Genomic DNA, 27,472 nt, shown 5'->3' on the forward strand with positions numbered 1-27,472 from the left:
CTATTTACTGTACTGACGCAGAGTTATTAATGTGGCAGGCAAGAGCAGGCAACCCAAGAGGAGATTGTCAGAGACTGAAACTCTACGTAAGGGCAGCACATCCTCTATTTGTCAGAGTCTGTCCCGTTCATATGGAAAGCTGTGATGCATTGGTAGCACCAACTTAGATGACTTTAAAAGAGAATTTAGGCAAGTTCATGGAGGAGGAAGCTATTAATGGCTACTAGCAACAATGGCTATGTTCTGCCCCATGGTTGTAGGCAGTAATGCTTCTGAATACAGTAAGTATTGCTGGAAGCCACAGGCAAGGAGAGTGCTCTGGTGCTTTGATCCTGCTTGTGGGTTTCCACAGGCATCTGGTTGGGCGCTGTGCTGGACTACATGGGTCATTGGCCTGATCCAGTTGGCTTTTCTTGTGGCCTTATGCTTGCTGGCCCTGTGCTTCCCCTCTCAACCCTCCATGTGTTGAGCATCCTATTCATTTCCATGGGGTTTTCATCCTGTGTACACAAAATTCTATTGATAAAGATAATATTAAGGAGCTACAAACAGTTGAATCCACATTGTTTTCATCTTTTAAATTTAATCTTAGAATGTTGTCCAGTGAAGAGCCCTGTCTGCTCAAAACACATAAATATTGTGTTGGGGAGGGGGGTAGATGGAGAGGAGGACTTTTTTCATATTTTGTGAGTTTCATTGGTACTTTTTTTTTCTTGGTGTAGCCTTAAGAGAGAAATCTAAATACATGGTCTGTAAAAGAAAACACTCTCCTGGTGGTTAAAATGGTGATTTGTTATTTTGTATTATATTAAGCTGGGGGATGTGCTTCATATTGTCAATGAAAGAAAGGAAGACACTGAGATATAGTTGGTTCCTGGTTTTTTTTAACAGTCAGGTAACGCTTCACAGTGATTTCATGTATCTTTTTACTGAGGTGAGAGCTATGCTCTTGTCAGCAGTGTGTACTCAGCATTGTATTGAGCTGGTGCCACAATGAACTCTTGGCATAATCAAAATTCCTCTAATTATTTTTAAATAAAGATGATAAACACCGGAGCATATTTGCTTTCCAGAAATCAATAATCCTTTCCATCCACTCCTCCCTCTACATCCCTCCTCAACAGGAAGACACCTAGTTGGGTGTATCTGCCAGGGTGTAGAATTTAACAGGCAAAGGATTTTCTGGCTTCCCGTCATTGGTCCAAAGGTGGAGCAAAATGTGCTTACAGTATTGATTTGTTAATACACCGTCTCTGTTCTAAATTTTTCTTCTTTCCATAGACATAATCAGTAACAACACTATAGAAAATCCATTCACTTATGCCTCCTAAGCTATAAAAAAATTGATTAGCCTCTCTGCGCCTGACATTTCTATTTTCATGGCTTTAGTTTTGAAAGATAATGGAAATATTTGAAAGAGTGCCTCAGATAACTAATGGTCAGGCTATTGTTTGTTTGTTTGTTTGCAATTCTAAATGGCTAAATAGATTTCTAACTAATGCTTGCATTATTATGGACCTCACTGACACCTCTTTGCACTACCATTGACAGCACAATCCTTACATGTCTACTCAGATGTACTTCCCATTGGCTTCAGTGGGAATTACTCCTTGGTGTACGGGATTGAAGTTTCACTGCCAGGCTGGCTGCTAACTGCAATCAGACCCCTATCTGGAGATAATACTAGCTTTGCAAGACAACTCAAGAAGAGCCTTCCTGGATCAGACCATAAGGTCTTCCTAGTCCAGCATCCTGATTTCCACAGCAGTCAACCAAAGGCTTATGGGAAGCTCACAGGAAGCGTATGAGCACAAGAGCCATCTCCTGCTTTGTCCCCCAGTGCCTAGCATAGGAACTACCTCCTAGGAGCCAAGATCCCTTTGCGCCTGCACGTCCAATAAAATGTTATTGCCAAAGCTCACTTTTCAATATTTTTTCTTCTTCTGCTTCAGGTTCCCCGCAGGATATAGCGGCAGTGAGAAACCAGGCAGCTCTTCAGAGCATGAGGACTTCCCGAATGATGTCCCAGAACACCAGCATGATGACCATGGGAGCCTCACAAAACACTGGCGCAATGTCTGCCGCAGCTGGCCAATCCGAGATGGGGATGGCTCCCTACAGCAGCCCAGCAGCCGGCCAGCCAGGAATGTACAATATGAACACAGGAATGAGCCAAATGTTGCAGCACCCAAACCAAAGTAGCATGAGCCTGGCACACAACCCAAGTCAGGGGCCGAGGCAGCCCACCTCGACACAAGGGGTTGGCATGGTCAGTAGCTTTGGTCCAAACATGTTGGTGAACTCTGCCATATCTCAACAACACCAGCAGATGAAAGGACCTGTGGGCCAGGTTCTATCCAGACCACAAGCTCCCAGACTTCAAAACATGATGGGGCCTGTCCCGCAAGGAGCACAGAACTGGCAGGCACGAGGCTTGCAAGGTATCCCTGGAAGGACTAGCGGTGAAATTGGACCTTTCAATAATGGTGCAGCTTACCCGATGCAATCTGCTCAGCCAAGGTTGCCTAAGCAACACTTCCCACAAGGCATTAGTCAGTCTGTCATGGACACAAGTGGAACAGTACGGACCCTGAATCCAGCGATGGGAAGGCAAATGTTGCAACCACTCCCTGGACAACAAGGAACCAACAACCAAGCTAGACCAATGGTTATGCCTACAATAAGCCAAGCAGTTCCCACCATGGCTGGTTTTAACCAGTCCCCTGCACAACAGATACCAGGGGGTAGCTTTGCTCAGAGCAGCCAAGGTCAGATCTATGAGAGGAATCCCACTCAGGACATATCTTATAGTTACAGCAATGAAGGAGCTGGCGGTTCCTTTCCAAGTATAGCAGACAGCACAGACCTTGTAGATTCCATCATTAAAGGTGGGCCAGGAGATGAGTGGATGCAAGAACTTGATGAGCTGTTTGGAAATCCGTAGCACATGGGGATATGTATAGTTACAAACCTTTGTGGGGTCAGAAAAAAGGAAAGCAGGATGTTGTCCATCCTTGTTTCTTTGTTTTGTTTTTAAAGCTGTGCAAAGCAAGCTGATCTGTGGCTGATTGTGGAAGGCATGGATGGAATGTAAAGCATTGAACAGAAGGCCTTGCTGGTGTCCTCACAGCAGTCTCCACCCCATAGTCCGCCTGCTGCAGGTGGGAATAAGACAAAGAGAGAGGTAGGGGGCTCCAAAAATTGCTACTTGCTGCCCATGGGCTATGGAAGAAGATTGGTAGTCTCCACATGGCAAGCACTGGCTGCCCCATAACAATAAACTTTCCACCACGGTTCTACTGGAACTGCTGCAGTGTCAGGACATTGCAGAGACAGGCGCCGAGACAAAGGAAGGGGCACCTGAAAGAGAAAGAGAGGCCGGGATCAGTACAGGTGCTAAACTCTGGGTTTAAGCAAATGACAAGTTTCTTCATGTAGTTATGTGTCTGATTTGATCAGGAGTCAAGCAGAGGCTGCTTGGTTATGGTTATGACTAGACATGGCCGCAGATGAAAGGGTCCATTCAATGTGCTATCAAGTCTCCTTTGGGTGCAGAGAAAGTCCCCATCTACATAGTTTGCCATTCCTGTGTTTCCTGTTTCCTCTATAACCAAGTGACTCTATAGTCACTTTTTAAGGATGGGGGGAAATACAGAGCTGTAGGACACACGAAGGCTGCAGTACTTATATTGCTCACTGAGATAGCAGCTACCAAAGACACAGATGCAAAAGAAAGCAGGCATTAAAAAGGGAGAGGTTATATGTATTAAGAACTTGCAAACAGTGGTGTCCAGCTTGTTCTTTTCCTGAAAATTCAAGATGAATAGGTGTTACCTGTGAGGGGTTGGGTTGCACAGGCAGATGTCTTTGGGAGTTAAGGGAGAGGGGCTAGTAATTCTCTTGGTGGTCTTACATAGAAATTATTTAGGAGCAATGTCAACATGTCTTTTGACAGGTTGGAAGCAAGTTTATGCTTAACGTTCTCTAACGGCTGGTCCTCTGTCAACCTTCCTACTATGAACATGATAACACCAAGCTTTTTATGATGCCTAAACTAGTTGGTGACAGAATAAGAAAGGAAGGGTCTCCATTCAGGTAATTGCTGGAAGTAGTTGTACATAAAGTTACGACATTCCAAAGGTCTTCAAATGGAACTGTCTAAGCCACAGTTTTGTGTGGCTGGAACTGACCTGCAAAAAAGTGGAGTCATTTATGTTGGTGGGAGTTGAATATGATACCATTTGCCTGTGTTTTAGATACAGGCTTGGTATTAAACACATGTCACTTTTTCGGGCCTGATTATACATTACATGCAAATGTGTAACCAAACTCCAGTGGTGCATTCTGTATTTCCCCTATCCCTGGGAAATCCAAATTCAGAGGGAGCATTTTTTTTTTAGTGGAGAAACAGCAGAGAGATGGAATACTTGACCCTTTCCCCAGCCACCGTTTGCCCCATGTTCTTTAGCACACACCAGTTTTGGTAGTGGAATGGCCTCCCATCAGATGTCAAGGAAATAAACAACTATCTGACTTTAGAAGACACCTGAAGGCAGCCCTGTTTAGGGAAGTTTTCAATGTGTTACTATGTTTTTAATTTTCTGTTGGGAGCCGCCCAGAGTGGCTGGGGAGGCCTGGCCAGATGGGCAGGGTATAAGTAATAAATTATTATTATTATTTAAAATAGAGGGTGGGATGGGGTGAGGAGTAGGAGCAAGAGCAAGAGCAAGAGAAAACACACATTTGGAACTCCGTAGGACAGAAGCAGAGGGATGGTTTTAAAGTGGAGAAGAAGCAAGCAGAGAAGGGTTCAATTACAACCCACACTTCACTTAAAACCACCACCTCCAGAAGCTAACTTTCCTGGAAAATGGGGAAGGGGGAGAATCATGATTCAATTACACATATTTACATATAAGGTGTACTTAGGCCCTCATTTATTTTATCTGGTTTGTGACATGATTTTGAAACTCCCACATACTGTCTCCTCATCTAACTCACTGGAATTAGTGGGAGACATATTGTTGACACCTTTGAAAGTTGGATGTCGTGAGCTAAAAGAACCACTTCATGCAACTTCCTGCTTGGTGCTAACATGAAGATTGACCAATGAGCTTACACATCAGTGGACTTGGCATGTGGCAAAGCAGTAGCTTGCTAACAGAGAAGTGGTTTGCCATGCTCTCGGTGCACAATGTGCCAAGTCAGCACTCATCTTAGCACCAGTGGAGAATTGTGGCCTGAGGATCCCAAGAAGATTTTGTGGCCTGAGGATCCCAAGAAGATTTTAGTCCACAAATACTCTGAGCATAATTAGGTATCATTATATCAGCTAGTGCTGAGGACTGGAAGACCAAGAAAAAGGTTCTGTGGGTTACAGAAATCAGCTGAAGAGGTGAGAGATACAACCACCTCCTTTTAAACCTGAATAGGCATGCAAAAGCATAAGATAGGAACCAAGTATCTGTCTTCATCACTCCTCTGGGGCAGTGTCACTCTTTGCTGGAAAGGGTGACAACAAGAAGACTAAGAAGTTGGAGTTTTGAACCGCACAAAATCTAATGAGTAATGAAATTTAACATTCATATTTATCAGAAAAGTACAGGAACTAGTGTTTGATGAGGCCTCAAAATCCATTATCTTTGAAAAGCTTCCTCCAAATATTTTGAACTGGGACCAAGTAATAAAAAGTCAAACTTTAATATCTTGGGTTTTGTTTTGTTTTTTTACTATGGTGCTGATGTATATGAAATGTTAAAAAAAGAATTATTTGTAAATATGTTTTTACAATCCTGCAGATATCACTGGGTCTAATCTGTAAAATATATACATATAAATAAATATTATATAAATATAAATATATATATAATGTTTGTTTAAGATAGAGTATTTTTATTTCATTCTTTAACTCATCCTCACTGCAGTGGTATTGCACTTCAGATGTCTAATTACTAATTTGTACTGTATCCTTGCCAGCAACTTGCTCCATTTTATCCAGATTTTTCTAGTTTACTGTTTTTTACTTTGTACATTGAACATTGCTTATTTCCTTTTAAGAACTGTACAGAGCTCTGGAAAAAATGTAGAAAGGAACTAATAACATACCAATTTTAAAGAAAATAATAATAAAAGATTGTTATCTGAATCAGTTTAATTTTTAGGAGTTTCTCTCTTACCTGATTTGGTTGACTCTGTTTTAGGGATGCAAAAAGGTGGTGACATTGCTCCTGTACAAAAAACATAGAATAAACAAGAAACGGCTTTATACCAATGCAGATCATCTGTCCATCTAGCATGCCATTGTTTATACTGACAGTTTCATGAGTCTTTCCTGCCTGGTGAAACCAGGGAATGAAGCTAGGATCTTTTGCTTGCAAAACACACACTCTGTAAAACCCAATTCAGACTTAAAGAGAAGACCCATGGTACTTATCCTCCACTGAGCCTGTACCCTTCTCAAAACACACATAGATAATTGCTTGTTTATAGGCACCCCCAATTTATATGGGGTGACCGATCAGGCTGATGCCATGCAGCAACAGCATTGCTTTTTATTGCAACTGGTTTGTCCCTGTTCTTTTCCCAGAGCTGATTCCTTGCATAAGCTTTACACCTTAGGGAAGGGCCTGATTGGCGGAGGTTGTGGTTTGTATGCAGAAGGTCATAGTTGCAATCCCCAGCATCTCCAGGTAGAACTGGAAGAGAGTGCTGTCTGAAGCCCTGGAGAACTACTAGCTGAACCAATGGTCTGACTCCGTAGAGGGCTGCTTCCCATTTAGAGAGAGAAAGATGTGGTGGAGCTTTCAAACCAGCCTTCATCCCATGCCTGCTAAGAAGGGGAAAGAAGGTGCAGTCCCTAGATGGGAATGTATTTGAATATGTTCCATAGAATCACTTTTGATCATAGCCTTGTACAAACTCACAGCTTGGCTTCCATTTTTGAAGCATTTAACCTGATGTGGTAAGAAGTCAATAACATAAGGTAAAGGTAAAGGGACCCCTGACCATTAGGTCCAGTCGTGACCGACTCTGGGGTTGCAGCACTCATCTCACTTTATTGGCCGAGGGAGCCAGCATGACTAAGCCGCTTCTGGCGAACCAGAGCAGCACACGGAAACGCCGTTTACCTTCCCGCCGGAATGGTATCTCTATTTATCTACTTGCACTCTGATGTGCTTTCGAACTGCTAGGTTGGCAGGAGCAGGGACTGAGCAACGGGAGCTCACCCCATTGCGGGGATTCGAACCGCCAACCTTCTGATCGGCAAGCCCTAGGCTCTGTGGTTTAACCCACAGCACCACCCGCGTCCCTAATAACATAAGTAAGCTTGCTCAAATGTTAACAGCAGTGACAGTTACTTCACAATGTAAGGAGTTCATAACAAGTGTCTTCCTATAATAAATCAAGTCTTCCGTCAGAGATAGCCAGCATGGTGCCCTCCAGCTGTTGTTGCACTACAATTCCCATGAGCCCCAGACAGCATGGCTAATGGTAAGGGATTATGGGATTTGTAGTCCAACTACTGCTGAAGTGCTCCATACTTTTACTCGAAAGCGCAGAAGTACTGTGTTATCACTATTTCTGCTTCTTCCTTACACAGTTTTATTTCACACAAAAATCTCTAGGAAAGGCTGATCTGACTGAGACATAAAAATATTTGCAGAACTTGCTATATATATTAAAAAACCACAAATCTTAAAGCAGTCAGCAGTGCAACAGCAAAATTAGCCAACGGTGTGTGGTATAGATAGTTTCATTTTATTCATCTAGCTTGATGGAATTTTACAGTCTGCAAGTTCAATGGGAGTTCAGACTGCTCAATAGTTCACAGAATCAGGCCTTGATTTTTGTATTGAACATTTATTGACATGTGATTAACTGCACAGGCCTGCTTTTATTCTCCTTCCCATTTTTTTCTAACAAAGATATTACATGGCTGGTGCTGTTTCACCAGCTGATAATCAGCTTAACGTTGAAGAAAAATGACATTTAAATGGGGGAGTTTCATAAATGTAGCCCAAAAAGCATTTTGACATTTTCAGCTAATTATAAACTAATTGACATTTGGAGAAACTTTTGAAGAGGTACATTTATGAAATTTTCCACACAATAACCAAGAAGTTGACGTATGGCTGGCTGGCTGTGTGTGATTCTTTATCTGTGATTCCTGCATTGCAGGGGGTTGGACTAGATGGCCCTTGGAGTTCCCTTCCAACACTACAATTCTATGACTCACTGTCAAGAAAAGTATGGTCACTGCCTTACTCCCTAAATTTTCTTCCTGAGATTTCAAATAACCCAGGGATCCAGTGCTTTAAACACCACTGAACATTCAAAAGAACGATCACTAATCCAGAAATATTAGCCAAATTGGAAGATATTAGTCAAAGCAAATGCCTTGTACATGTAGCATAAAGTAATCAAAATATTCTATATTTTGTCTCCTTGGTTTCTGGATTATTTATTTATTTATTTATTATTATTATTATTCTGTACCATATACATTTCAGAAGCCAGTGAAATGTATTTATGCTATCTTAAAACATATATGCATTTCAAATAACCTCTTGCTGCATGGATGAAAGTTTTTTTAAAAAACAAGACAAAAAACCTCAGGAATGTTGTACATTTTGCATTGCAAGGGAAAGCTAGTGAAGAAATTTGCCTGCTTGTAATTTGATCCACATAGCTTATTCATCTGATGCCCAAGAGACACATATAATTTATTTACACATAGGAATAATCTTTAGATCAGTTTACAAAGTTTGTTTCGACTAACCAACAATTTGCAATCCAAGCAGCACCTTTCAAGAATATAAAAACGATCCAATTCAAATAAAAAAAACAATTGACCTAAAAGTTAGTCATGAAAGGAGGAGAAAAGGATTGCATGTCTCACAAGCAGGCAAAATAAATATGGCAGCTACAGAAAAAAGTCACTTGAGAATTGTGTTTCATAAATAGTTTTCCTTTCATCTGATAGTGTTAGATTTCCCTTCTTGCATATGTTGGCAAGCTGACTTTCAGAAAGACATTGCCTACCATTAATTAATATCTTGCTGAGGGACTCCTGATCAGCTCCTGAGGAACTTCAGAGTTCTCTGGAGTACAGGTTGCACATGACTGATGTAAAAAGCTATTTTGTAATGAGTCCACCAAAATACCAGTCTAACCTTACGTTGCCAGTTCTGCCTTCCGGCAAACACCAATTCTAGAGCTTTAACCAGATAGATTAGCACTCAGCCTAGGAGACCACCAGGAGAAGCAGGAGGCCTCACCCAATTGAGTACAACACACTAGAGCAGGCATAGGCAAACTCAGTCCTCCAGATCAGCCTTTCTCAACCTGTGGGTCCCAGATGTTGTTGCACTACAACTCCCATCACCCCTAGCTAGCAAGGCCAGAGCTCAGGGATGATGCGAGTTGTAGTCCAACAACATCTGGGGACCCACAGGTTGAGAACCACTGCTCCAGATGTTTTGGGACTACAGCTACCATCATCCCTGGCCACTGGTCCTGTTAGCTAGGGATGATGGGAGTTGTAGTCCCAAAACATCTGGAGGGCCAAGTTTGCCTATGCCTGCACTAGAGAGAAAGATTCAGTGGCAATAATACTGAAACCATGAATTGTGAGGGATCTTACAAGTTACCGGTATATAGTCCAACCCCCTGTACAATGCACAATGCAGCTATATCATCCCTGACTGGTAGATGGCTGTCTACCACCCCCCTGCCAAGGCAGTCTGCTCTACTGCTGAACAGCTGTTGCCATTTTGGTCATCTGCATACTATCCCTTGATTTTTCCTGTAGGACTAATTGCAGTCATTAACAGACTTCAACAGGTTTACCATACCCATTGAGTCAATCACCTATCTCCTACTACCCTTCTGAGAAAAAACCCACCCCACCCTCCCACTATATATAAGGGTCTGGTGACTTCTGTTTCAGTGTATCTGAAGAAGTGTGAATGCACACAAAGCTCATACCCAGAACAAACTTACTTGGTCTGTAAGGTGCTACTGGACAATTTTTAATTTTTAATTTATTTTGACTGAGTCAGACCGACACGGCTACCTGCCTTAGTTCATCTCTCTCTCTCTCTCTCTCTCTCTCTCTCTCTCTCTCTCTCTCTCTCTCTCTCTCTAGAAGCCTAATGAGAGAGAAAGTTAATAGTCTCCAAAAGGCATTATAATATCCCTTCACATCTCTTGATCTCAACACTTTTCATGATCAGCTCAGTGCTTTTTTTCTAAAAGAGTGTTTAGGGATACTCTCATTTTCCTACTCATATTGAAATACTGGCCCTCAATGAAGTCAAACTTAGATTCACAAAATGTTTAGGGGTATGCATACCCCTGTGTTCCCCCAGAAAAAACGCACTGGATCAGCCCATTCAATGCAAATCTTTCAAACATTAGTCTGGAGTCTTCAATATGAACTTGTGTTATTCTTTACCTTTCCTTCATGGATTCTGGATATTCAGAGAGGTATTTATGACATCAAAACATATACAGGAGACCCAGATTTGCAGCTATTTCTGAGAAAACAGTTTAGATGAGGGAAAGAATAAGTAAAGCCATTAAAAGAAAAAGGGGAAAAGGAAGTCATCCGCAATCTATTTATTTAAACTTAGTTGTGTGTGTTCTTTGTCATTTACCTTAAACAGATCAATTCATTATTTTCATTCAGTTGTTTTCACCCACTTTTGCTGCCGATAGATCCAGTAGACAACTTACAGCAACAAACAATAAGAACTTATCTTTACAGCAATCCAAAAACAATATTTGAAACAGTTCAGGTTAAAACATACAACAGAAAGTAGCCAGGGAATATATACTGAACAAAATTAAAATTGTTCTCCATGGGCCTATTTAAATAAAAAATACAGGGACAGCTATTTAAAAGAAGATTTAAAAAAAAAAATGTTATGACTACTTTGGTTGAAAAAACCCAGCTATGCACAAAGCCATTTGGAAGACAAGGTAAAATGCTGATTAGTTTTGTCTACAGGAGAAGTATTAAGGAAAGCAAGCTGGGCACATATTTATTCTTTCAGAAATTTATAATCTGCCCTTCCTTCACTTTTACCAGGGCTGTTCACAATAATGAAGGCAACCAAAAGAAAACACTAAAACCACTGCAACCATTCAGTAAATATGATTAAAAAAGCAGAACACAACAGAACATTACAAACTAATTCAAGAGATATTGGATAGGACTGAGCAAATAAAGTCTTTTTGCCTGGCTCTTCAAATACACAGCCATGAGCACCAGCTATACTTTTCTGGGGAGGATGTTCTATAGACAGGGGGCCACAACCAAAAATGCCCTCTCACCATCTGCATCAGACTAACCTTTGAAAGTGAGAGCACCTCCAGAAGATGGCTTCTGCCTATGGTCAGGCTCACAGCTTTGTGATGGGTCATTCACACATGGAAATATTGTGCCGTTGTTCCACTGTGTTTTGTTTTAAAACCCGAGCTCTGAAGAACAAGCAGAAATGAGAGAATGGGTAAAGATGTATTACTCATTGCATTGTGCAGATGCCCTGTAAAAAGTGACTGAACAAATTCTGGCTATAGTAATAGCTTTTAGTTGCAAGCATGGAAGTTACAGAGAAGCAGCCTGAGTTATGTTTTGTATTTTAATGACCTTAGTGGACGTTTTGGAGACCCACAGACAGTTGGTGGCGTGGTCATGTACTTCATTCTTAGCCTTCCTGTGAGTAAGGCAAAGGGAGCTATAAATAAAGTGAAGGCCAGGGGATGACCAGATTCACATGCCCTCTGTGCTAAAAGAAAATTAAAGTTCTGCACTGAGAAAAGCAGTGGACTTTGAAAGGTCCCAAAGTTTGGTGTACCGGTTCTGGATACTGATAATTAGTTACAAACAAGCAGGTGGAGACTTTCACCCTCAATAGGCCTTCACATGAGGAAAGGTTTGATGACAGCTATGAACCAATAGGCAAAAGGAATTCGCCCCTGGCTGCAGGAAGTTGCCTTATATAGAGTCAGGCATTGGTCCATCTACCCACTGCCATTAATCTGAGAGCAGCTCTTTAGGATCCCAGCAGCCTTCTACAGGCAAGCTACTATTGTTCAATTGAGCTATCACGTCATCTCCTCAGTTCCATGTGGCAGCACCCTAAAATGTACACTCCCGCCTCTACTGCCTGACAAGTCTGAACTGAATGAATGGGCTAATAATAATTCTTTGGGCTGGTGGAAATATTACAGCTCCGATGCAAATGCCACTTCTCATTGCTCCACATGGCAGCTGTCGCCACATGGTAAGATGTTAACATGCAACAGAAGAAAACACAGATGGGGCAATGACTCTACACCCTTGTAAATGGACAGTTTTAGGAGGGGAAACACCAGAAATCAGGGGACATATTAAATGCCTGCTCACTGCTGCAAACCAACAGTTTCTACCTGATGACAGCCATCAATGGTCATGGCATCTGGGGGGTGGGGAAGAGATGGTCCATGGTCATTCACTGGTCCTTCCAGCTCCCCTGGGGCTTTTCTTCAGAATGTATTTTTTAAAAGCCCATTTCCTTAGCTGAGCTCACTTGCTGAAAATCCACCTACTGCTGTGATTCGTTTCTTTCTTCTCCCAGCTTTTTCTGCTTGGTTTAATCCCTTCTTGTAATGCACGCAGATGGTTCTGGTAGGCTAGCAGCTTGTCTTGCTGCACCGTCCTACTATAGTGTCTATTGCTAGGTGTTCCAGAGGTCACATTGCCCAACTGCTCATTCCCAGCACATATGCTGAGTGAGGAAGGATATTATAGGTGCTTTGTAGCTATGTGTCTTGTGGGAGCAGCCAAATAAGCAGATCATGGGCCATGAGTAGTCTCAAACACATTTAAAAGCCTATGATCCTCCAACTGAATGTGCCACAATAAACTCATTGGAACCAGCAGAACCAGCAGAACCAGCGATGGAGGCTTCAAATACTGTTCTGACAAGTTTAGTATAGTACAGAAAGTTTGAAGAAGACAGGGTTTTCCTGATTTGCCTAAAGAAAACCCCCACACAATTATTTAAGGTGTTTGCCCAAAAGATGTTGTATTATTAAAACAAACATGGCGAAACAACCAGAGGAATCCAGATTCACACAATGGCACATCTCTATGTGAAATTGATTTTCAATTATTTCATTTAAATTGCTTGAAAAAAGTTTGCTTAAAATTGACAGAGACCAGACCAACAGCTAAGTTAATGAAATCAAGCTGAACATGAAGCGTTTTCTTTACTATTAGATAAATGATAGCCAGCCCCATCAGTATGCATGATACCTTCAAGAATGAAGCACAAAATAGAATCATAGAATTGAAGAGTTGGAAGGGAGCCCAAGGGCCATGTAGTCCTGCTATTCAGGAATCTTTTTGCCCAAGGTGGGGCTCAAACCCACGACCCTGAGATCAAGAGTCTCATGCTCTAATGACAGAGCTATTTTCTGGATAGTGCTTGGGAAGTTTTGGACATTTCCAGGCAGCTGGTAGTATGTTAAAAGTACTTAGAATCAGAACCACCTCAGAGTCTCCAATGCACCCTGGAAGTGGCTGTCTAGCAAATTACCTGCTAGTAGTACTGGCAGCAAGCAGTGACAGACATCCAGTCTGGAATAGGCAGCTACAAGTCTGCCATTTAAATTACCCCCAACATAGTGTCACTCACGACACTGTTGGCAAATAAATAAATAAATAAATAAATAAATAAATAAATAAATAAATATTTATACCCCACCCTCCCTGGCCTGGGCCGGGCTCAGCACGGCTAACACCAAATATGAATTGCAATAAAACGTAATGGGGGGGGGAGAAAACCAACAACAACAAGCAAAGTTATTTAAAATACAGCTTAAAATACAGCTTAAAATGCAGCCTCATTTTAGTAGTAGCCCATAAATCAAGACCATAAAGGGAGGAAACATCAGATATTCACCCAAGCCAGCTATCCATGCTGGTCCTACATGGGCCAGCAAAAAAGCCAAGGGAAAATTTATATACCAAATCCCATATAGAGACCAACTAAGTTTCTTACTGGTAAGAGCTTTCGTGTGCATGCATACTTCTTCAGATGAGTCTAAGCCGAAGGCCAGGCAGAACAGCTCCATCTTGCAGGCCCTGCAGAAAGATGTCAAATCCTGCAGGGCCCTAGACTCTTGTGACAAGAGTGTTTCACCATGTCGGGGCCAGTGCTGAAAAGGCCCTGGTCCTAGTTGAAACCAATCCAACCTCCTTGAGGCTTGGGACCTCCAAAGTGTTGTTATTTATGGACCTTAAGGTCCTCCACGGGGCATACCAGGAGAGGCGGTCCCTTAGGACCCAGGAGTAAGAGTTGCGATTTTAATTTTCCACATGCCCCAAAGTGACATCATGCCACAGGTATTGTGGGTAATTAAAATGGCAGGTGGGTCAGAGACAGGGTCAGGGCCAGCAGCAGACCCAAGAAAAGGATGGAAGGATCTGTCAATTTCGGTTCTCTCAATTTGTCATTTTTCAATCTTAAATTCAGTCCTCCACATTTTGCAGCACTCTGTGATATATGAAATCATCATGAAAATTCTGCAGCAAAGTAAATTTCTCCTAGTATGCAAATTTTGTACATAGTTTAAACTAACATATACATTTTTGCTATGCAATTTCAGCTACTAAAGAGCATTTTTGAATGTTATCTACACTAACATCTTCATTTTTATGCACACTTTCCCCTTAACATATGCATTTTTGTAAACATTGTTTGGCTGGAGAACTGCATCGCAAAACTCAGACGGGTGCAAATTTCAAATGGCAGCTGTGCTCCAGTTTGCATATTGCTTTGTAAAGTGAGAATTTGATAGAATCACCTTTAAATGTACACTGAATCAAATTTCTCCTCAGACCATTAACCCAAGGTAACTAGATGCTGATAGTGGCGACGCTTAGCATTTATACTGCACTTTAGAGTGTTTGACGTACTTCAAGTAATGCTAACAGCCTCCCTTTATGGTGGGCCAGTACAATCATATTGTGGATTGGAAAGTGGCTTGCCAACTGAATTGAGGAGTAAGGCAAGAATCAAAATAGGAACTCACAGCTCATATACCAGCCGCTACAGTATACCTGCTAAACAGCAGTTGCAAGGAAACCTTAGAGTTATCACAGGTACCCATCAAGTGTAACAAGTTATTCCCCCCCCCTAAGATGCTGAACCTTCTTTTTGTGACCTTTTCTGCATAGAGCACTTATTAATCCAAAAATAAATGAAAATCCAGGCTATCCTGGATGTACATTTCTAGCCTTTGTATAACCTGAAATATGGGGCAAAATGTGCAGGTACGATTCTTCTCGTTTGTTTAGTGAGCTTTGGGCAGGTTAGACATTCAAGTAAGCAGTTGTACTGAGAAAACCTCCATCCGGTTTACTCCCTAGTAAGTATGCTTGGGATAAGACCTATCTTAACACACAGTTTTGGGAATGTGCTGTGATCTCCTCCATAAACTAAGCAATAAAAGCAACCTGCCTGTTTCCAGTAACACAACCAAAGTATCCCACTATTGAAAAACAAAGTCACCTCATCCGGATGTATAAGCCACATTCTTTTTGCACAGTGGACAGAGAAGTTATAACTGCTCTTGGAAAGTCTCCCTTTTGTTATATAGTGCCAGTGCATTCCAAGGAGGCAGATTTTCATGTTATTATCTCTTCTACCATCACCCTTTTGATTTTTCTCCCAGCACTCTTTTGGTTTTTGAACAAATAAATATTACATCTGTACACAAACGTTTTCTTCCCAACCTAACAATGTGCCTAAGGAAAAAGTTGTACAAATGATCAGCCATTCTTAAAGTGCTCCCAAAACCTAATATGAGAGCTATGCAATGAAATATATATGAGCCCTAATAGGCAAAGCTGTCTCTAGGTAAGACTTTCAGCGACAATATATCAGCTCCTAGGCTCTGGAACACAGGGGAGATCCACACCCTCCATTTCAAGCACATTCAATGCACATTTAAGGCACGTGACTGCCCTCTCAAAGAACACTGGGAACTGTAGTTTCCCCCTCACTGAGCTACAATTCCCACCATCGTTAACATGCTACAGTTCCCAGGATTCTTTGGGGAAGTCATGTGCTTTAAATGTGCATAATTAGAGTAATTAGCTCTCCTACTAAAAGGGAAGCTGTCCTCTTTGCACAGATGTCATTTTGAGTAAAGAGAAAGCTAATCATGCTACTTAAAAAAACCAAAAAAAACCCTGCAAAGTTCACATTACAAAATAGTTGTAACTGAAAGAGATTGTTCCTGGTTCTGTGGAATTTCCCCCAGCAGCAATTCAAGCCCATTGCATGGTTGTTCTCCTTAAAAATAAAAAATAATAACAAAGAACACATGCAGGTATAGGAATGGCATTTTCCCAGCAACAAATGTTCAGTTAGTGGCAGGAACATGAAATATCCCAAAAACAAAAGCACTGTCTTGATGGAAGACATCTAGAACCTGCACAAGGGCTGTGGAACCTTTTTCGGCTTGAGGTCCACATTCCCTCATGGGTGGCTTTCCAGGATCTGCATGCAAGGAGTGAGCAGGCCCAGAGACAAAAAGCAGGTGAGGTGACTTTTTCCTTTCACCCAGTAGGTTGCACTCAAACCATGCAAAAATCAGAGGTTTCTACAGTCACACTTACACTCTCACACACGCTGCTGTCTCCCATCCAGGCAAGCAAGAGGTGTTATCAGTGGTGTAGCGTGGGTTGTCAGCACTCAGGGCAAGGCAAGTAATTTGCGCCCCCTAACCCGTGGATTTGCGCCCCCTAACCCGTGGATTTGCCCTAACCCCAGATGTTGCGCCCGGTGCGGCCGGCCCCCCCTGCACCCCCCACGCTACGCCACTGGGTGTTATCACAATTTAAGGACACATTCAAGCCAGTTGAAAGAGTTTGAGGAGGGAGTGGAGCACAGCCAGTGAAGGGCTTGGAAAGGAGGTATGGCTTCTGGAGGAAGCATAGCCTGGAGAAGAGTCCCAAGGGCCAGAAAGAGAGGACTGGAGTCTCAGCTGCTCACCTGTGTCCCACGCAATAAACAACTATGCTACTGTAAGGAAAGATGCTTGGACCTCTCAGAAGAATGGAGTACAGTGGAACCTCTACTTACGTATGGCTCTACTCATGTACGATTCCAGTTACGACCTTCAGTAGCTGCTTCAACTTATGAACTTCCCTCTAGATACGAACCGAGGTCTTGCCAGCAGCCCAGAGCTCGGCCGGCCGGCTGCGGGGCAGCGCTGGGGCCTCCACTGCCAGGGAGAGGGCCCCCATCCCACCCCCGAAGCTGTGGAAGAGGTGCCGCCTGCAAGAGGCACACCGGGGCACACTGCAGTCCCAAACCCCACCGAGGAACTAACCTGAGGAAATCCAGAGAAGAACCTGGCTGGCAAGAAAAAAAGTGACCCTGGCCGAAGTGAATCAGCTCTTCACTGACCCTTGCCACATCCCCAGCTTGTAGCCAGGTAAGCCCACCCACCCTCAGTGCACATAAGGGGGGGAAAAGCTTATTTTTTTTCATCTACAATACTGTCTTATTTATTTTATAGTACAGCACATTGATTATTGCCTTCATTTTATGGATCTATGGTCTCGTTAGACAGTAAAATCCGTGTTAAATTCCTGTTTTAGGGGGTGCTTTTCATCGTCTAGAACGGATCAGTTCACTTTTCCATTACTTTCTATGGAAAGTGCGCCTCTACTTATGTACGTTTCTAGTTATGACCGGACCTCCGGAACAGATTATGGTTGTAAGTAGAGGTTCCACTGTATTATTGATGCCACCTTTCGGTGCCAACAATAATTTGCTCAGGGATATGCTAAAATCAGGAATTTCATAGCATTCACTGACTCTACCGTTTATTGTTTTTTGGCTCTGCCCACTGGCATGCTTTCTTTCTCCTCCATCCCAGCCAAGCTATAGTAACTCTTTGCTGACCTCACTGAGGAGGCAAATCTCAGCAGGGTGCTAAACTCTTGCAACAAGAGAGCAGATGGCTGGGCTGGGCAAGTACAGCCAAAAGAGATTTAAATATAAACTCTGTTGAATCAAGTAATCGCTTTTGAGGGTGTTATTCTGACAAAGCTGGAAGGGTTTGCCTCTATAACATAAAAAAGAAGTGTGGAGCTTTGGATAAGGTAATTTCTGTAGTCTGCCTTAAGAACCTTACTTCCAAAGACCCTCAAATGTAGGACAACTTCCAGAAAGAGTTATCTGTGTAAGTTTGTTGCAGCAGCTGGAATAAAGAAAACGTCCAAAGGGAAAGGAGAAACCTGATGGAGGAAAGAGTGGTGTGCCTTCATTTTTAAGGTTACTCATTGTATGGTCTATGTACTCACATGTTTTAGAAATATTTTGCTGAGGGAGATGCTTAACATCGACTTCTGGGTCAGCTAGTCTACTTATCTCCTCTATTTAAATATGCAAATATTTTAAGGACGATGTTATGACACACTCAGGTTCCTGCTTGTCTCTGCCAAGATACACTAGTCAATGGGTTCTGCTTCTCCATGGTGAACAACTAGGAACACAGGAAGCTGCCTGATAAAATCAGACTGTTGGTCAGTACAACTGACTGGCACAAGAGAAGACCAAACATCACTGTCAAGACCTCCAGCGTTATAGAATCATGATGAAAACCATGCTGATATAACAATACATTTGGGTGATTGTTCTGCCCTCATAATGAGTGTCAGTAAATAAGTATTATATAGAAGTGTGTTGTTCATAGAATCATAGAGTTGGAAAAAATGTAGCATAAACACCGACAACTGGGAAACACTGGCCTATGAATGCTCCAATTGGGGAACAGCCTTTATCAAAGGTGTCATGGACTATGAAGACGCTTGAACTCAGGACGAAAGGGAGAAACGAGCTAAGAGGAAAGTACATTTGGCAACTCTCACCATAACCAATTCCCATCCGGAAACCTATGTCCCCACTGTGGAAGGACGTGTGGATCCAGAATTGGCCTCCAGTCAGTTATGGACTCACTGTTAAGACCGTGTTCATAGAAGATAATCTTATTCGGCTACAAGTGATCGCCAAAGAAGAAGAGCGTTGGAAGGGATCATGAGGGACAGTCACAGAAACACATCTCCTATACTCAAAGGTATTTAAAAACTAACAAGTAAGTGACTTCCTATAGTTTGAATAGTACTTGTTAATGTTTTCTCTTAATATTTTCTTTCCAGCCTGTGAACTCAGAGTAGATTGTTCCTCAGCACAATGCACAGCCTTCTTATTACCAATTTTAAACTATTAATCCTAGGATTTTCACCAATCTTTTAATTTCATTTACATCTTTCCATTGTGCATTGCTTCCCTTTTTCTGTCCTGTCATATTTCTTCTCTAGTTAACCACTCTGTTCTCTAATCAGTACACATCCCTTCTACACAAATCTTCCTTTGTACAGTATCTCCCACTGTCCTCAGACTCTTCCATCTCTGTGAGGGATGCTTATCCTTCCAGCCTTTGCTGCCTCATAAAATTATTGTATTTTTAAAATCTAGAGAACCATCAAGCATGTCAGTTTCATGACATGTCAGTTTCATGACATAGGAGCCGGCCTCCCATCCAGGCTGCTGGGTTGCCTAGCAACCTATTTCTCACTTCTCTGATGAGTCATTTGCCTATTGCAATGCCTTGCTGATGTAAGCACAAGCAAGGAAAACAATATCACAATGGCAATTGCTCCTCTTGGTGTGTGCATATTATTAGTCCTATAGAAAGGTTTGTCCACCACGTTGTTGCCACCTTTCCTGTTTCAAAGAAGCAGATTTTCTAGGCCTTTTGCCTTCTGAAGATTGACATGTGCACCACTTTGCAGTTAAACAATGAGACATTTTGACCTGTGTTTTCACACTCCGAAGCTAAGCAAATGGATGCTTTGTCTTCTGAGGTGAGAAACAAGGTTCTGAACTTGTTTCATTTCAAAGATGCAGCCAACAAGCCTGCCTGCCTCTCCACAACTGAGAGTAAGCAATATGCATGCTAACAATAATTTAAAAAATCAGAAAGGATGTAAGTATTCTGCTTTTAGAATATGGTTTTTGGGGGTGGGGGTTATTGGGTTACTGCTTTTGGTTTGATTTTATATGTTGTGGTCTTGTTGTGAACCGCCCTGAGACCTTCGGGTATAGGGCGGTGTATAAGTTGAAAGAAGAAGGGGGAGGAGGAGGAGGAGGAGGAGGAGGAGGAGAAGAAGAAGAAGAAAGCAGCAGCAGCAGCCAGTTTTTCAATGAGTGCCAGCCCTGCAAACTCTTTCCCCTGTTTTCTCCTCTTTTTTAAAAATAACTCCACAAGCTAAAGAAAAGGAAGTCCACCTTTACACAAGGCGGCCGTCTTACCCATAGGCACTAGGGGTGTGGGGCACCCAGGCAGCAGGCTCTCAGGGGCGCCAGGCCGAGAGTCTGGGGCCTGAGAGTTGAGTCCGGGGAAGAGCCCACCCGTCAGTCGGAGCGCCGCGGTGGGCTATTCTGCTACAGTGAGTTTGGGGGTGACCGAGCCAGCAAGATGCTGAGGCGGCCGGCTGGCTCCGCCCTCCTTCGTGCCTAGGACTGGGCAACTGGGGGGAGTGCCGGGTGGATCTTTGCACCCCGGCGTTGCATATGCGTAAGACAACCGTGCCTTTACATATCACTTTTCTGCAAGTTCTTTCCCAGATTATCAGGAAAAAAATCACAGATGTTGGGTACTTCTAGACTGTCACTATTTTGTGGGTGGAATTCAATTGCATACTGGCAATTTGAGATCATGCAATTAAAGCTGATTTGGTGCTCTTGCGCAACAAACCCACTTGGCAATGTAGCACATTGAGGTCTTAAACAGCACCGGAAAAATGACAAATACTCAACTACTGCTGCCTGATAATCAGGGTACAACCATGGAAAAACCCACTCTTCCTGTTGTTGTTGTTTTACTATTGTATAGAACCAATTTTTGTATTAATAAAATCTTTAAAACACATTATCATATGCATGTTGTTAAACCTGAAAAATTTGAACCATCATTAAGTTGTATAATATATCACTCTTTGGAGTGAGCAAACAGCTTTGCTCCAGGAGAGAATCATGCTGCCACAGTGGTACCTCAGGTTAAGAACTTAATTCGTTCTGGAGGTCCATTCTTAACCTGAAACTGTTCTTAACCTGAGGTACCACTTTAGCTAATGGGGCCTCCCGCTGCCGCTGCTCTGCCGCCGCACGATTTCTGTTCTCATCCTGAAGCAAAGTTCTTAACCCAAGGTACCATTTCTGGGTTAGCGGAGTCTGTAACCTGAAGCACCTGTAATCTGAAACGTCTGTAACCCGAGCTACCACTGTATTTGCAAATCTCCCCATCCTCTATCTTTCATATTTATAAGTGAGGTTGGATGAGAGTCCAAGTGGTGTCTTTGCATGGGACAGGGCAAACCAACAGCAAAAGCATTGGGGGAAAAGACCAACTGACTCAGGGTTATGGGTCCGGGCCCCATGTTGGGCAAAAGATTCCTGCATTGCAGGGAATTGGACTAGATGATCCTCATGGTCCCTTCCACCTCCACAATTGCTATAATTCTACAGAATCATAGAATCATGGTATTATGTATTCAGTGATCTGTATTTGCCTGAGCTTGAGTCTGGACTAAGGATTCTGAGCTCCTGTATTTGATACATGGTGTCCAATCACAGAACATTTCAGGATTTGGGCCTCTGCCATTGGCCCTGGAACTCTGAGTCATGATTTGCAGCTTGGAAGTTTAGACAGCCAATCACGTTGGGAGTGGGCGTGGCCCAGGCTTTCAGGAATGTATATAAGCATTTGCTTTGCCCGTTTCCCAGTTATATAGTTCAATAAAAGTTCTTGCTGTTATCGCTGTGTTTTGCCTCATGGGAACCCACCCACACTTCACATAGTTCCCTGAAGTGGTAAGGCAACTCCTAGGACATAATAGCTGGAATCATAGCTGTTTAAAAACAGGCACTGGCTGTATAGTTCAATGTGCTGTAGTATCACAGCTGGGATGTGCGTTTTTTAAAATTCACAAGATGTCATTGGCATAGATGAGTTGTGTCGCTCACTGCAGGTGATCTCCCAGGCACCATCCGTTAGATGTCTGCAATGCTCCTGCAGCCATATTCACAGCACATGTAGCAGCAATGAATCTCATTTTCCAAATGACAGAGGATTAATTGCAGTTTTGATGCTATAAAGAGGCACTACCTCTAAAAGAGAACTACTTCGGCAATGATAAATGTTCGGATTCCATGCAACTATGCATTTAATGTGAAATGTACTGGATAATCAAGAAAGATCTCCGAGGCTGCAATCCTATGTTCTCTCTCACCTTGGAATATCGGGGGGGGGGGCTATTTCTGAGTAAAAATGTACAATATTGCATTGCAAAAGGAGTATGCTCAGGAATAAGAACGCTTATAATTTATACCGAGTGCATTAATTGCTTCAGGTACGTTATCTCAATAATCTTTACAACAGGCCTGTAGTGTTATTACCCATATGTTTCATAGGAAAGCTAAAACTGAGTATATAAGAACATCATAAAAAGAGCCCTGCTAAGTCAAACCAAAGGTCCAGCATCCTTTTTTCACACTGGCCAAGCAAGTTGACTATGGGAAGCCTGCAATCAGGGAGGAAAGCAGGGCATGATCTGAACAGCACTCTCCCTACTTGTGGGGATCAGGTACAATTTAAGCTATTGATTTCCCAGCTCTCAACATTAGTTCTCATACCTTAAAATTCTAATCAAGATCTTTAAGTCAACTTTGCCTGGAATATAAAGTCAGGATGCCCTTGGCCATCCATTTAGCTAAAGCAGGGGTGGAGGCAGGGCCCTTCTGCCATCCAGTGTTGCAGGATTTCAACTCCCATCATCTCTGACCTTTGGTTATGGTGGCTGTGACTGATGGGAATTGGGAGTCCAACAACATCCCGAGGGCCACAAGCTCCCACCTGTGAATTGTAAGCCATCCTGGAAACTGAAGAAATACCTACATATAACAAACAAACAAGCAAAAACTATTTATGGACTACTGGTTTTGCTTCTCCCTCTCAGCCGCTTTATAATGCAAACATCTGGAACCCAGTTTCAGTGGTAAAGTGCTGGGCAGAAAAAAGGTTAAGCCTTCTTCTTCCTGCCTACCATTCTCCTCCCCACCTTCAAATCTCCCTGTTATGTACTGAGTTGAATAGGATCCAAACTGCAGCAGTCTGATTGGTCCTAGAACAATACAGCAGTATGACTGGTTGGCAGGAACCACCCAATCGTGCTCCAGATAGAAGTGAATCCACAACCTGATTGGCTTACAGTAGAATTCCGGAATTAGCCAATCATGTGCAGCCCATTGTGTAAATAATGTATATAAAGCAGATACTTTGAGGGGACATTCATTCATTCCTCCTCACCACTATGAGCTGAATAAAGAGCATGAAATCACTTTGCGACTCTGAGTATATTTCACTCCCCTTGTTGCATATGCGCCAACTCCTATGGGCTGAGGTTTCTTCCAGCCCCTCAATATTGTTTAGCAGGGGGCTCAGCCAAACACCAAGCCAGACGTGGTACGGCATCAGTGGCAGGCTCCTCCTGAGCGTGAGAGAGGAGGAGCCACGGCCATTGGTGCTGCAAGGTGCTGGGCTAGGTGCTCAGTCTCCTCCCAATGATGCACGCACGACATGCATCACGTGTGTGCTGTCACACACGTATGACATCACAGACATGTGAAACGCATGGCATCGTGTGTGACATGACAATGCCCGCCCCCCCAATCGTTAGCCAAAGCTGGCGCTTCTGCCTTGTTCACACCATTTCACAATGGAATAAGTCCAACTTCCTTCTGTCCAACCTTGTTTGTTCTATCAGTGTTCCAGAAGCTGTTCCCAGAGCTTGGACACTTTTAGTAAGAAATAAATTCCTGCTTTTCTCTACTACCTGCATGCATGGTGCTTTATAGAGTGCAAGAAGACAAGGTCCCTGTTCCGAGGAGCTTACAGTCTAAACCTTGATACATGGGAAATCTTTTTTAATATATAGTTTATTCAATTTATTTCCTTTATTTTAGCTATGGTCATAGATATGTTTTATATACCAACTATACTGGAACTGGTCACATTTCCCAATATTTATTTCTTCCATATTATTGCAACTATGCTGAATGGTATGCATGTTCAGTTATATATTGACAACAAAATTAAAGAATCTAGTCCATCCCATTTCCAGTACAAACTCAGCTTCAGAAACAGAGCTTCTCTCCATTCAGTTCCCTCAAACATAATTGAAAACTTTAAGCTGCACATCTTTCATAATAAAGAACTGTCCTAGTACCCTCTCCAGAGTTACAGTGGTGCCTCGCAAGACGAAAAGAATCCGTTCTGCGAGTCTCTTCATCTAGCGGTTTTTTCGTCTTGCGAAGCAAGCCCATTGACGGATTAGCGGATTGCGCTGCTTAGCGGCTTAGAAAAAGGGGGGGAGGGAAAAAAAACCCGCAGGAACTTGCAAGACATTTTCGTCTTGCAAAGCAAGCCCATAGGAAATTCGTTTTGCGAAGCACCTCCAAAACGGAAAACTCTTTCGTCTAGCAAGTTTTCCGTCTTGCGAGGCATTCGTCTTGCGGGGCACCACTGTATTTTTTCTTAGAAAGACTGCTCATTAATGCTAATTTCGTTCCTTTCTCTTTAAAATTATTATTTTAATTATACAGTGGGCAAAGCCAACGGATGCATTTCCTTGTCTGGGGTGAAGGACAAGATGGTGCCCTCCAAATTCCATGTACAGGAGTTGACATGACTGACAGCTGAATTTCACTTCAGCACAGCAACAAGGTGGCATCCCCCATTACTTCCGAGGGCAGCAAGCTAGTTCAGGTGGGCACAGTGCAGACCGTGTGGGACAAAGATCCCTGTCCCCCTGCAGAAGGAAATGGCTGAGGAGAAATAGAGGGTGGTTGGGGATGGGGGGCTGCCACCTCTGCCCCCCAACACCTGATGCCTGAAATGGTTGTCTCACTCTGTCTGATGAGAGGTCAGTTCTGACTGTGATTAGTATTTTGTCTTCCTGCCGCTCTGTTTGTCTGGCAAAACATTATTGGCTTCAATATATAATTTATATATTTCATTCAGTTGGGTTCTTTTTTCCTTTTTTCCTAAAGATTTTTTTAAAAAAACAAGTATTTACAATAACATATGAAAGGTCAGCAATAATATTGAATTACAATAAGCTATTTCCCTTTGCTTCCTACTCCCATGCTATTTAAGAGCAAACAGTGGCGAAGCAAAAGGCAATTTAGAAGTACATGTATCTGCTAGGCCCTCTAGTGGAATTTGCAGGCTGTTTTCCTCTGTCCTTCTCCACCAACCATTTCCTTTTAAGCAAGACCAGTTTAGTTCAGCAGGGCTTACCCACACTAAATGTCTTTGGTTTATGGCCTTTAGTTGAAATCCTATATGTTCTTACTCTGTGTGAAGGGACACTTTGTTCACCCATTTCCTATGGGGCATCTACATGATATTGTCATCAGCTAGTGGCCCTCCTATGTTTTCTCTGTGCTTCTTCCAGTGCACCTTAACTGTTGCATTTCCTGGCACCACTATTTTATTATCATGCCTTTTGGCTGATGATAGGAAATACTGAAATATTCAGAAAACACTTAATGGAAAAGGCATTCTAGTGCAAATTTTAAAATTGTTTTAAACAGGACTTTTTTCCCAGCCAGAACTCACTGGAACTCAGTTCCAGCACCTCTCAGGTGGGCACCATTGCCATTATAAAAGAACAATGGAGGCATTTGTCATGAGTTCTGGTACCTCTTTTTCTAGAAAATAAGCACTTGTTTTAAGACACATGCATGCACTATCTTTTCCACATTTCCCCCAATATTCTAATTTGTGATGAATTGCAGGCATATATAACTAACAAGCATAGGGCTAGTTAAATGCATTAAGGGTTAAGATCATAGAATTGTATTCCTAGCTAGGTCATGCCCTTCACCTGGAAGGAAGGAAGTTAAGTTTCCTTCTTTGTTCATTCTCTTTCACCATGTGAATTCACTGAGATAGAACATGCCTCAGCTTGCTCTCTATAAGCTCTGACCACGTGCTTAGAGCTATTTCACCATATTTTATAAACCCAATACGTTCTACCTGTGTTCTTCTTGTTGCTGCATGGAATAACACATGAATGTAAACTTCGGAGTTTTGTAAGTAAAGCATATAAATTTACTAACAGTGTGGTCTGTCCATTAAAACAGGGGCAGAGAGGGGGAAGCGCTGTAAGTGGAATAATGGGATATTTAAAAGGTTTAATTCCCACGCTTCATTGTGCTGCATGATTCAGCTGGGGTCTCTTTCTTGCTAGAGAGCACGTTTAGGCCTTTGCTTTGGATCTTGAAATCCAGCTAATTCTTTTATTAATTACCCCACACGAGTGATCTACATCTACCAGAAGGCATTACAGTGGTACCTTGGTTTGCAACCGTTTTGGATTACAACCATTTTGGATTACAACCACGTCAAACCCAGAAGTGTGTGTCCCTTTTTTTGGATTACAACCCATTTTGGGGGGATTACAACCCCCTTTTTTTGTTTTTGAGGCCCCATTGCTGAAAGCGCGCCTTGGGTTACAACCTGTTTTGGTTTACAACCGGACCTCCGGAACGGATTATGGTTGTAAACCAAGGTATCACTGTATGGACAGGTCTGCTGCTCCCTCTATAGACATGGAGATCTGATGGAACTCAGTCCTACTGAACTCAGCGGAAGTTGCTTCAGAGCAAGATGCACAGGATCAAATTGTAGGCTTTCTAAATAAATTTTAAAAACCAGATTTTGGCTTAACCAGAACTTTAGTTTTGCTTCCAAATGTGTCCAAATAACAACCATGAAATCTGCACATTATCTTTCCTGAGACAATTTCGCACCATTATTTCTGTAAAGGCCAGAGAACCGTAAAGCAATTCTAGAATGAAGGCTGCCAAGTGGTAATCAGCAGCAGGAGGTAAGACCAAATTTGCCATGTTTGCTCTTAGCCAAAAGGCTGAGAAGCTGATGACGCTGAACTCTATTTCTCAAAAGACATCTGATTCAGGAGAGGCTGTGCAGGACTGGACCAGTGACTGGAGGCAATAGTGGGATGCATGGGGAAAATAAGCTGAGGTGAAATTCGGGTGGGATGAATCCACTGTGGGCGAGTGATTCCCATGTCTGAGAACTTAGTCAACTGCCTGCCCCGAATGGGGTTGCGCTTCTCTTGAAGGAGCAGGTACATGATCTGGCAGTGCTTGTGGACCTAGTCACTGGAGGCCTCCGTGCCTAAAAGTGTAATTTACTAGCTGTACCTGGTACAACAGCTATGACCGCTCCCAGACTGGGAGAGCTTGAGCACAGTAGTTCAGGCATTGGCGACTTCGAGACTGAATTAATGGAATGCACTCTATATGGGAACTGT

At 42.7% G+C, this 27,472-nt stretch overlaps 1 protein-coding gene and 1 long non-coding RNA gene across 6 annotated transcripts in view; one reads left to right on the plus strand and one right to left on the minus strand.

Moving 5' to 3' along the window:
* The window catches only part of MAML3 (mastermind like transcriptional coactivator 3), a 270,375-nt gene extending 264,230 nt beyond the window's left edge, over positions 1-6,145 (plus strand). For 4 of the 5 annotated variants that reach the window (XM_083571047.1, XM_083571049.1, XM_083571050.1 and 1 more), the window contains one exon: positions 1,953-6,145. In XM_083571047.1, coding sequence (XP_083427173.1) covers positions 1,953-2,944 — 992 coding nt within the window. In that variant the 3' untranslated portion in view covers positions 2,945-6,145. The remainder of the gene's footprint in view (positions 1-1,952) is intronic. The other variant, XM_083571048.1, reaches the window with a different exon arrangement.
* The window catches only part of LOC310742527, a 41,222-nt gene continuing 16,973 nt past the window's right edge, over positions 3,224-27,472 (minus strand). Inside the window, exons 2-5 of the long non-coding RNA XR_014538511.1 lie at positions 11,356-11,484; positions 10,457-10,538; positions 6,177-6,227; positions 3,224-3,360 (exon numbers count right to left, since the gene is read on the minus strand). This is a non-coding gene — a long non-coding RNA (uncharacterized lncRNA). The remainder of the gene's footprint in view (positions 3,361-6,176; positions 6,228-10,456; positions 10,539-11,355; positions 11,485-27,472) is intronic.

This window comes from Podarcis filfolensis (assembly GCF_964270895.1).
Source record: "Podarcis filfolensis genome assembly, chromosome: 9".
Taxonomy (NCBI): Eukaryota; Metazoa; Chordata; class Lepidosauria; order Squamata; family Lacertidae; genus Podarcis; species Podarcis filfolensis.